The sequence below is a fragment of the Polistes fuscatus genome, unplaced genomic scaffold (genome assembly GCF_010416935.1).
Source record: "Polistes fuscatus isolate 324 unplaced genomic scaffold, CU_Pfus_HIC Scaffold24, whole genome shotgun sequence".
In the NCBI taxonomy this organism is placed as follows: Eukaryota; Metazoa; Arthropoda; class Insecta; order Hymenoptera; family Vespidae; genus Polistes; species Polistes fuscatus.
In genome coordinates, this window is record NW_025113101.1 from 2,001,240 (window position 1) to 2,013,265 (window position 12,026).

A 12,026-nucleotide genomic window follows, 5' to 3' on the forward strand; every position below is an offset into this window, starting at 1 on the left:
AAAAGAAAATATATATAAAAAGACGACTTACTCCAGGTCACTACTTTTCTTTATAAAGATGTAAAGTATAAAGAATTAAATTATACAATGCTCCAACTTAAAATGCGACATTTGTATACCACTTTGTGAGATGTTATATTGTATATTTTGCATATGTTATATTTTTGTATACGTGATTGTTTAATCCCTATTATATTTCCAAACACCAAGTTAGTAACATGATCCGGTTAGAAAGATTCTTTTTTAAACTATATATATATAGAGAGAGAGAGAGAAAGAGATATTTTATAGTATGATTTTTAGTTTAAAATCAAAATTATTAAAAATGATGCGCATATATGCAGTTTATATTGATGATAATAAACAAAAGCTTTTTTTTTCAATATTGAAATTAAAAGAGATCGGAGAATACATTTTGACAAATGCATTAATAAAAAACATAATCAATTGTATACTCACATATTAAACATCGGAAGACAAATACATTTTGCTTAAAAAAATTAAAAATAGAGTAACACTTTTTGTTTTATCATACGTAATAGGCACTTATTACGTTGACATCCATAAAACTCCATCCGATAGGATAGAAATTATATTTTTCCATAGCCAGAACACACTTCCTTTTCTCTAAACTACACAGTCTCTTATCTAAAAATGTACAGAGGCGCGGACAACAGATAAATATTTAAATATTAAAACAAGTTACACCAATTTGTAAATTATTTCGATAATATCATATACAATATTATATACCAGGCCCTTTATATAAAAGTTTTAGAGAAATGCAGAACGCATTGGCTGTGATTTAAATGGAAGTATTTGTTCCAATTATTATTTGTATTCATCAGTAGTAATTTAAATTAACTTTGCATGATAAATGTAATATTCTGTTATATAATATACAATAAAACCTTCTAATGACATAATAATAGGAGACTAATACTTGTATAGAAACTCTTGTTACCCTGTTCCTAATGCAAGTGTGTTAATTTAATAAACGTATGTATGTATGTATGTATGTATGAATGTATATATATATATATATATATATATATATGTATGTATGTATATATATATATATATATATGTTATGTCTGATTTCTTATGGCACGAATATAAACAAACAATGTGCTATTTTATTGTGCAATTCATAGAAATGCTTGTTTCGGAATATTCTTATAAATATTATGTTTATGTATATTACTATTATAATTATTATATATATTTTTTTTGACATACTGTCATAAAATCGATATTCTGGTGTTATACGGAGCTGCATTGTTAAACGTCAACAACGTCGTTGTCATAATTAAAATTTGAATCACGTAAAAATGAAGTGCGACGAAGTTTAAAGTTGAATGAAGAATCTTCAACCATTTTCGGCACTTCCGTTACCTGAAATTGATAAATACATTGTAGAATAAAATAATAAAAATGTTGTAAAAATAAAAATAATTTCTACATATATTTCAATATAATAAAATGAATGAAGCAGAAATTTTCAAGGCATAGTTAAAAAAGAAAAAACAATGAAAGAAAGATTAAATGTTACATTAAATATACAGTACAGGCATAATTAGAAATTAAATTTTGGCAATGTACAGTATATAGTATATAGCTTAAAATGATATAAAAAGCTAAAGGAATTTTTAAGGAATGATCAGTATTGTAAAATATTACTAAATATACTTTGATATATACAGCTGTCTTCTTTCTTCAGAAGTATAGAAAAAAGAAAGAAATAAATGTCGTAAAGTACCTTGGTAACTGGTCGGTCAGCAGAACGTTGAAGCACCGACCTCCATGGTGCAGGTGTGCTATGCTCTAAAATAATATATACAGCAAGGCTCATGAATTTAAGGCTTGTCATGCATTTCCAAACTATTTTAAAGCTTGTAAGAAAAAAAAAATGAATATTTTGTAACAGTTAACAGTGATGCTCGAATCGAGCAGTGTATGCAGGGTTACAATACACCGAACGATCATGCATCTTATAAAAATGTTTGATTTTACCATTTTCTTTTTTGTCAGCCTTTCCTTTATTTAAACTAGCAGCCAATTCTCTGACCGATCTTTTCTCTACACTCGTATTGCTCAATGAACTTGCTGTACTGCTTGCAGATAATGTAGGTGGTAGTGATGCAGGACCACTAACACCACTATCAGTTGATTCGTCAAGAGCATCACCAGAGTCAGGTGTATTTCCTGCAGATGTATTTGGACTCGACCCATCACTTAATAAGCTAAATTCACCTGCGATTTAAATATTGAAGTTATTACAATAACTTAAATATTTAAAAATTTAATTTACAAAATTTAAACAAGTATGGAAAATGTTAGAAAATTTACCAGATTTCCTATCAGCAGCCATGCTCCAAGGTCGTGGCTTTGGTGCTGTAGCGGGAGGAATAGGTTTATTTTTTAAAAGAGCACCATTATTTTTTCCATCGCTGCTAGAGTTATTTCCTTTAACAGATTTTAATATTGGTGACTTAGATGACTCAGATGAATTTTTGGTGTTGCTACCATTGGTTGGACTTCGAAGATCAAAACCAGTAGAACGTAGTTTAACAGAAGGCATTGCTTGTGCGCTAGATTTATCCTTCTCTAATGACGAATTCGTATTATTTTGTAATTGTAATATTTTCCCACAGTCTTCCGATTCTCGAGAATTACGAGATGTTGGAATCGATCCAATATTTGGTAAAGTATTTCGTTTGGAAGAATCAACGGAAGTACTCATAATACTGTTATTATATGTATCCTTACTACTATCACATCTGGACATTACTCTCTCATGTCCTTGAGCATTATCTGTTGTATTTCGACGAGCTAGAGGAGATGCAGTTAATGGCGAATCACCTTGCGAACGTCTTCCTACCAGCGGAGAAAATTTTTCTAAATTATCGCTAGACCTTGAACGCGGTGTTGGTTCAAGTAATGTTTTTAACATTGGTGAGTTACATCCATGCTTTTTATCTAGATCAGGTGGTATACTTTTATGACTCGCCAAAGATAAATTTGGACTTCCATCCGTTGGAAATGTATGTAAAGAACTATAAATACAACATTCAAATGAAATGATAAAGGACACTATAACCAATAATTATCATAAAGATATATATTTTATTTTATAATACCTATCATCGCTCGTAGGCGATATAAGTGGTGTAGTTGGTGTTGTAGGCCGGAAAAATACGTCTAATCCTTCACCAAGAGCTAAACCATCTACAGGTTGATCTGGTCTTAACATTGGTCTTGTGGGTGCTCTAGTTTTTGTTCTTCGTGGTCTAGATTTGACTAAATGTTGTAATTGTTGACCCACTGTATTAGGTAATTCTGAGACAGAATCTAACGATTCTGTTAAGGAATGTTCAGTTTCTGAAATAGCTATGAAAAAAAATATTTTATTTATTATTATTTATATACCAAAAATTTACTATATATATATTTTCATTATTATTAAATTATATATGAAAACAACCTTCTGCCTGACTTTTTGGCAGTGATGGAAGTAAATCAGGTATATCGTCTGCTGACAATCCTTCTACAGAATCTACTACTGATTTTGGTCTTAATTTTCTCCCATGCAAACTTTTCCTTTTATTAGATAAGTGCGGAGTTGCCTGAATAAAAAAAATAATGTAATGTACAAGTTTTTAAATAGAAGAAATATTACAATGAATTGTTAACCATTAATGTAAAATTATATAATAGTTATGTATTATTAATTTTTTTATTTTTTTACCATACTTACAAGATTCAAATAATCCAATTTCTAGACAGACATAGGAAAAGTAACGACAATTATATTATTAATATAAACTGTCTTAATATTAATATACACATACATAGGAATATTAATTAAATTAAATTATTTATGAAATAATAAATGACAATTACCATTGGGGATTGTTCACTGGAACAATGGCTAAGAGAATTTTCCAAGGAATACGTTTCTGGAGGACACTCAACTTCTGAAATAAGACTAGTCCTTCCACCATGCAATGTCATAGAAACACCAGTAGCACTTGTAACACCAATAACACTTCCACTACTCATGGAACCTGCACTTGGCCGTAATACATCTGGAGTACTACTTCTTGTTCGACTATCACAATCTCCAATCTGTGAATAAAAATTATATTACAATATATATATAAAATATATAAATAATAAATCACTCACCAAAGTCTTGTAACTACGCGACAAAGATTCGATTACTTCATCAGTAGTTCTATCGGATACATGTGCAGCAACTGCTAAATTTAACTCACTATGAAAACAAATTTTTTTTTCATTAATTTAGATTATAATATGTCAGACACAAGTCAGAAATACAAACACAAATATATTAACATAGTACAATAATAAAATAAAATAGACATACTTGACTCTATTAATAATATCAGCACCAGCTTGTTCTGTAATAGTGGTATGAATAAATTCTGCGCTTATATGATTTTTCTCCTTACAAATATTCCGAACATCATCCTCTACAGCAATAGGTTCGCTTTCATCTCCTCTAATTACTGTTTGTGAAAGTATCGTTGGACATTGTTCATTTGCACATTTAAGCATTGCATCCAATGAATCCTACATACAAAAATATTCTTTGTTATAAAAATTGTTCATTTGAATGATTTATAGTTTAATTGTTAAATAAAAAGTACCTCTAAGTACATAGTAACAACTTTGTGAAGTTCGCTTGCCATATCATGTAATTTTAGTTCAATTGGATTATTTTCATCTCTTCTTTGTAGTACTTCGTGTAATCTTGGAAGAAGCTATAAATAATACGTATATTAGATTATTCATAAGTTCATACTTGATTATAATACTTTTTTTGTAGATACCTGTTTAGAATTATCAGCATCTTGTATTAGACCGGTAGCATAATTAATGTCATTATTTGCATCACAGCTTTCTGCAGCTATAGCTTTGATAGTATCCTGAGTTTGAACAACAAGTCTATCAACCATCTGTTGCGTAGAACTTAACAAGAAACCTTGCTGAAGTCTAAATGCTTGTCCATGACTGTATTTACATGGCGTTACATTTCTCTGTAGCAAATCTTGAATTTTTTTAGCTAATTGCTCTGTTTTTTCAGCAGACGTTTTCATACACGGTTGTAAATCAAAAATTGGAAATGGCATATGCCTGACACTACAATTTCTGTAATTTAATAAGAAATACATATAATTTAGAGAATGAATATATTAATTAATTATTATATAGTAAAATGAATTTACTTTTCCAAAGCATGCACGATATCAGCATAACCTTGAAGCGTAATATTATTTTTATCATAAATGATGGTCCTTAAATGATTATTGATTTGTAATGCTTTGGCTAATAATCTTGCACCAGGATCACCAATTTGATTTCCACTTATGTCTAACGTATGAAGACAGGTATTACTTCCCAAAGCATTAATCAAATTATAGAGATCAGATTTAAGACGAGAATCAGGTAAATGTAATGCTTGTAAAACGCAATCATCCTCTTGGAGCATTTGGACCAAAGCATCCATTACAACGGCAATGTGTTTGCTTTTCATGCCAGTTGTATTTCGACCCATATATAGTTGTTTGATAGATTTGTTTTTACCTATGGCTGTTATTACTTGTGCTAAATCAACATCCATATCTAAAAAATATACGTCATTTATAAGAAAATAAATATAATTGTCAAATAACAGTTATTAATTCACAGAATTTAGAACGTACGTACTGCTGTCCGAAATATCCAATGATGCTATGCATCTTACGCCATGTATACACGATTCCAAAACATGAGCACCCATAGAACCTAAATTATTTCCACTCATATCAAGTTCTAAACCTACTGTACTTTCATTACATGCCAATCCAAGTAACAAATGTTTTAATGCCTCCAGAGGTAATTTACAGAATGAGATGTTTAAGTACTTTAATGAAAGCGTTGCTGTAAAAAATTGCTTAAAACTGGGAGGTATTTCTTTGGTCTTTTTACTTGAAAAAGAATTGCGAGCAACGTTTAGATGGACTAGATTAGTTGCACAACCTCGCAATAAAGCACCAAATAGCTATAAAAAGAATTAATGTGAATAATAAATTCCCAAGAAAAAAAGAAAAATATTTTAAATTTAACAATTTATACTTACACATTCTAAGGTTGTATCTGTACCACTAAGATCTAAATGTGTTAAACTATTAGGCTGTGCCAGAAAGTTACATAAATTCTGTAATTAAATTAAATCTTGATTAGATAAAGATATTTAATAGAAGTGTAATAGATTATGCAATATATAAACTTACATTAATATCATCTTTCAAAGTATTTTCAGAAAGATTTAAGTATTGCAGACTAGTTGGCATACTCCTATTTAAACTTAATGCATGTGCTATTTGACCAATGCCTTTTCCAGTTAATCCACAATGAGCCAAATTCAATTTTTGTAATCCTTTAGGTAATTTTCCAATAGGGCCACTTAAATGTGTAGATCCTTAAAATATAAATAATCATAAATATTTTAGAATTAATTGTACATAGATTTCAATCATCATATCGTGTAGCTCAGCCACCAATAACCTTTTTTATGCAGTATATATTATATATCGTATAAGTTGCTAAAAATGTAAGAACATAATATATAATTGTATTACTATGAAATAATAAATTAAAAAACTTATAAAAATATAAATAATTATATAACACATAAGAGTTAGTACTAACTACTACTGCAAGTTATGAAACATGCATACAATTTTTTGGTTTATAACATATATTAAATTAAATACAATGATTATAACATTGCAACAAACTACATTATTGTGCAATAAATACTATCAATAAATATTAATTGTAATAAAAATATGTGGTTATTTGCACACCTTGCATTAACTTGGCAATTATCCCACACAAGCTAGATGCTCCTACAAAAATATAAAATTCATACAGAGGGATTCCAGTACACATGAATAAATATTGGGAAGATCAATGCACAAAAATGGGTGTACTAAAACATAAGCTGCAGATAGAAAATATCAGTGCCTGGATGAAACTTGCCTTTGTCCTCGATCATATTATGTGACAAATCTATTGTCTGTAACATTGTATTAGCATTAGAAATCAAGGCTAATGACAATTTGTGTGCAAAATCCCTATAAACGAAAATCTAATGTTTATAAGTGTTTTTAAAAGGGATATTTTCTACTCATCGTTTCATTCATATTCTTACCATTTAACTCCAAGATTATCCAGATAGAGTTCTTGAATAGACAATGACCTACGCATAACATGCAATAATCTTTCAAGTGGTTCATGGCTTAACTTAAGATGCGACGCTCTCAACTTAGTAAACCATGTATTATATTCCAAGGCTGATATTATTGGTACCAAATCTTTTTGATCTAAATGGTCAAAATCCCTTAAATTAAGTTCTCTGGTATCATGGGATAAGTATATTGTGTCTACATCCTAAAATTGTATATTATCGATATATATAGGAATTACATATAGGTATTTTTTTATTATATTATATATGATTTACTATTACACAAGAGTATGATTAATCTTACCCAAGCAACTTCTTCTCTATACGGTACACCATGTAAATCACACATACACGCATATTGAGTGGAAAAACCACCACAAGGCCCAGTGTGTCTTGTTGCTTCTGTGCTCCTGGCTAATTCACTACCTCTTATGGTTTGTAATCTGCTTGCTGGGATTACTTCTATCTTTCTTATAATATAACTGTTAAATAATATATGTTATGTATATCTTAATGTATACAAGATATTAACAAATAATTTTATTTCATTTGATAAATATATACTTTAATGGTACTGTAGGAAAGATATTGCGAATAGCAGTATGTAAGGCCTCGATCATTGCATCGACTTCGGTAGTATCTGCACCTACACTGGTTGTAGTAAAATTGTAAAATCTTTCTCCTACAGTTAAACATAATTGGTTCGCTCTTTTGGATTCTATAGATACTATTTCTAAGTAATGGAAGTGGCAGTCGATCTGTAATCAAATATTACTTCTTCCATTTATGTATACTTATTTTAATTTCAAGAAATAAAAACTCACCCTTGTGGGTACTTTGGCCGTTAAAAGAAAAAGACGGCATGGTGAAAATACCTGAAATAAAAGATATTAATGAACCAGTGGTAATAAGTTTAGATTGTCAAAGCAGTTAAAATCTAATACTCACAAGAACGCGGTTTTCTTGTTTATCTGGCTTGGTTTCTAACTTGACAACATTTTTTAGTAATATCTTGACATGCTTACCAAGTAATGCTTTCACCGATTCTATAAATAATTAATTATTCGTAACGTTACATATGCAAAAATACATTAATATAGAATTACAAGATATAAATATTTTAATTGCAAAAGAATATATATATATCTCATAATGTGCATATAATATACATATGTATATATATATATATATATATATATATATATGTATGTATGTATGTATGTAATATATATATATATAATAAAAATGAGAAATGTATTTTGGAATAACAAAATTAAATAAAAATGTATGTTAACATAGAAAAAAAATTTCCTGCAATGAATCACCGGTCTTTCGGATCACCCGCATGTATCTATACGGGAGATGACAGATCACTGATTTATGCGAACGTAAACATTGAAAACGAGACTAACCGTTTAAATCCTTAGTGAGTTGCGATCTCGTTGACATTTTGCTAAAGTTAATATATTTTCCATATATCCCGAGCCATTTAAGACATTGTTTTTCTTGTTACTTTATTTCCACTGCTTTAATAAGCACTTAAAACGATATCATTATACAGGGCGATGTCGCACAAGTCCAGAGCGCAACAATCGCCATGTTGGCACCTGCCTGCTGTCCATTGATTCCATACCATTCCGTTCCGTTCCTTTCGTTTCTTCCTTTCATACAATTCATTATGGCTGTTCACCATCTTGCGACTACAGCGATATATGTGGACTGAATTTGAACTACAAGAACAACAAGAGAAAATTGTCCCCACCATTGGAAGATATGAAATGAATTATTTATTACATATATTTATAATTTAAAGCGCAGAGAAGTGTTTTAATAGCTCAATAATGTAACAAATTCATTGTAATTTTTAAGACGATGTTCTACCATGATTGTATATTAAATAATACTAATAAATATATATTTTTTTTAAATATTTGCATTAGCATATTTTATTTACATATACCTAAAATAGAATGTAATTAATTTAACTATCATTAATTTAAACATTTATTAAACAAAAATTAATTTAAAACATTTAAATGTTTAACGAATTCTATAGACTCCAAAGAATAATGTCATAAGAGACAATTAAAAACAATAAAGTTATAGAAAGAAACATTATCCAAATTGCCATGAGAACTTACCGACCTTTGAAAATTGATGGTAAGTTACCGACCGAGAATATTTGATGGTATCTTAACGACTGTCGGTAGCTCGCGTGGTAAGTTACCATCGAATCTTCACCGTCCGTAAGTAACGCCACCACCTGAAAACTCTTGTATCGTCATGCGCTCAAGTTACAAATCTTTCATTTTTGCGACGGGAGGAAAACGATTCAAACTACCAGAACATATGGATTTCCATTGAAAATTAAAAAAACGTCAAAATTTTTATTCGAGGGTAGCATTTAAATGCCTTTCATAATATATATAGATATATTAAATATATTGATAGATACATTTATTTATATTTTCCCAAGCTTTTAAATATTATTTATAGTCTTCTATAATATTAATTCTATGAATTTATATAAAAAGATCGACAAAATAGATAATTATAAAACAATTAAATATAAAGTAATTACTTTCCGTATATTAAATGGTTATAAGGAACAAAGGAGAAAAAGGAAGAAGGATATGATATTAATTAGGAAAATGAAAAAAACTAATTATCATTATAATGTTAATGGTAAGCGGTCTTTAGCTGGATTTTACTTGCAATGGAATGTTTAACATATTTTATATGTTAAACATTATACTGAAAGTAAAATACCATTGCCCAGGTCTAACCACGAGGAGGTAACCGCTTCTGAAGACCCGGGATGTGCATCCTGAAGATGTCCCCATCCGAAGTAAAATGAAACCATAGAAAATGAAAGCCCCGAGAACGTTTTTTAATGAGCCCTATCTTAGGCCCCATCCTAAGAGTTATATTCAGAAAATCCTTGCAATTATTATCAAGAATGAAGAGAAAAGTGGAATACCAAAAAACAAAGTGATAAAGACGGAGTGAAACATGAATAAAATCGAACTAACATGGAACCTGTGAACGAATAAATACATTAAAAATAAATATTACACGCGTGCGAAGCTAAGATAAGAAGAATAAATAAATTAAAATTATACATTTAGTCATACATTTAATTATACAAATTATATTATCTTACTCTATACTTAATTATTACTAAGTCCTCGTGCTGTCCTGGTATGGTCCTCGTGCTGTCCTGGTGTGGTCCTCCTCCTATGTAACCTGCAACAAAAAAAACAAAGGGATAGGGAAGAAGTTGAAAAGTAGGCTTTTTAAAGTGAAACTTTTTACGTTTTTTTTTTAAGTGGTATCCCACCGGTTGGACTAATCCACTGACTCTAATCTATATTACGAGGAACTTACGCTGCACGTACAGTTTGCCCACCAACACTATATTTACTGCAAGCTTGAGGAACTGAATCCCTGGGGCCGTCTTACTAATAGCGCTGATAGACATCCCTTCTAATGCAGTTTCAGTTCCTATGCTACGTGCACATCTATGCTTGCAAAATCGCGAGTTAAAAAAAGCAAAGTAAAATAAAAAAAAATAAAAAAAAAGGATAGGGCGTTTCACTTTAAAAAGCTAAGGGTAGGACATGATTCTATCCTTGGGAGAAAGATAGAATCAAGGCTCGCGTGGGCAGGGTCGCATCCCTGAAGTAAATTCCTTCTTAACAAATGGCGCCCTTTGCGAAGAAGGAATCTACCCGCTACCCATTGAATTGTTTCTAAAAAAATAATAAAATTTTAATAAACACTTAATATTAAATTTTATTTAGCCAGTAACAATAATTGTAAAACAATCTATGTAATCGGAGAATTTTATAATTATGTTTCAACCAAAGAACGCAACCAAGCTGAAGAAACAGTCATCTAAAGTTATAAAAATAAATTCATATTAAATTTATTTTCTATTCAAAATACGTTAATAGAAGAGTATATAACATTTAAAATAATGTATGTATATGTTTAAGCAATTATATATAATAGCAGAGAACAATACTTTGTTCTATACACCTTAAATAATTGTTAATTAATCGATAAAAATGTCTATTGTTGCTTAAAAACTCGGAGTATATGTTCTGTGATCCCTCCTCCTCGAAATTCACCGTTGATCTGAGTAATTATCCTCTGTTAAAGTTTTTTTGGTGAAAGTTGTTTATGTGACTTTCCGAAAAATGCGCATATGTATAAAAGAAAATCAATAAAATTAATCAATAAAATTTAATATTATAACGTTCTCATTTTAATATTCTTTTAATTTTTATGTAATTGTTTAAACAAATGTACATTTATTGTAACGTTCATGCATAATGGTGACTTTGGAGGAAGAAATTTTTATCGAAAAGAATATCGCATCGAAATTATTTAATATTTAAAATATGTTAATAAATATGTAATGTTTAAGCTAATATGTGTGTTTAAATAATCTGAAACGTAAAGAGAGTGCATTAGTGCATTATAATAATTGTTAATTAATCGATGCAAGCGTATATTGTTGTTAAAAAGCTTAGAATATATGATGTATGCACTGTCCTCTTCGAAATCTGCCGTTGATCTGAGTAATTATCCTCTGTTAAAGTTCTTTTGGTGAAAGTTGTTTACAGGACCTTCCGAACGTTGAGCACGTGTATAAAAAGAATAATAAACCTATTTAATAAAATTTAAGATTAAAATGTTATGATTTTCGTATTTTTATCTATTTCATGTAATTATTGTAATGCTCCTGCGCTGTGATGACTTC

The 12,026-nt window shown here is 29.6% G+C and overlaps 1 protein-coding gene across 4 annotated transcripts; it reads right to left on the reverse strand.

Moving 5' to 3' along the window:
* Positions 1-427: 427 nt before the first annotated feature.
* On the reverse strand, positions 428-8,896 carry LOC122518273 (F-actin-uncapping protein LRRC16A). Of its 4 annotated transcripts, XM_043637106.1 has the most exons (24): positions 8,671-8,896; positions 8,207-8,304; positions 8,083-8,133; positions 7,823-8,016; positions 7,563-7,740; positions 7,223-7,461; positions 7,051-7,145; positions 6,876-6,917; positions 6,300-6,487; positions 6,146-6,223; positions 5,734-6,067; positions 5,253-5,649; positions 4,857-5,175; positions 4,674-4,787; positions 4,391-4,596; positions 4,189-4,276; positions 3,904-4,128; positions 3,758-3,778; positions 3,485-3,626; positions 3,141-3,390; positions 2,350-3,056; positions 2,014-2,253; positions 1,760-1,824; positions 428-1,395 (listed from the first exon to the last, which is right to left on the reverse strand). In XM_043637106.1, exons 1-24 carry the CDS (start codon positions 8,705-8,707, stop codon positions 1,282-1,284), a joined length of 4,422 nt encoding a protein of 1,473 aa, XP_043493041.1. In that variant the 5' UTR covers positions 8,708-8,896; the 3' UTR covers positions 428-1,281. The 4 variants fall into 4 exon arrangements, with proteins under 4 accessions (XP_043493041.1, XP_043493043.1, XP_043493042.1 ...); XM_043637108.1 differs by lacking the exon at positions 6,876-6,917; XM_043637107.1 differs by lacking the exon at positions 3,758-3,778.
* Between the last annotated feature and the right edge of the window lie 3,130 nt (positions 8,897-12,026).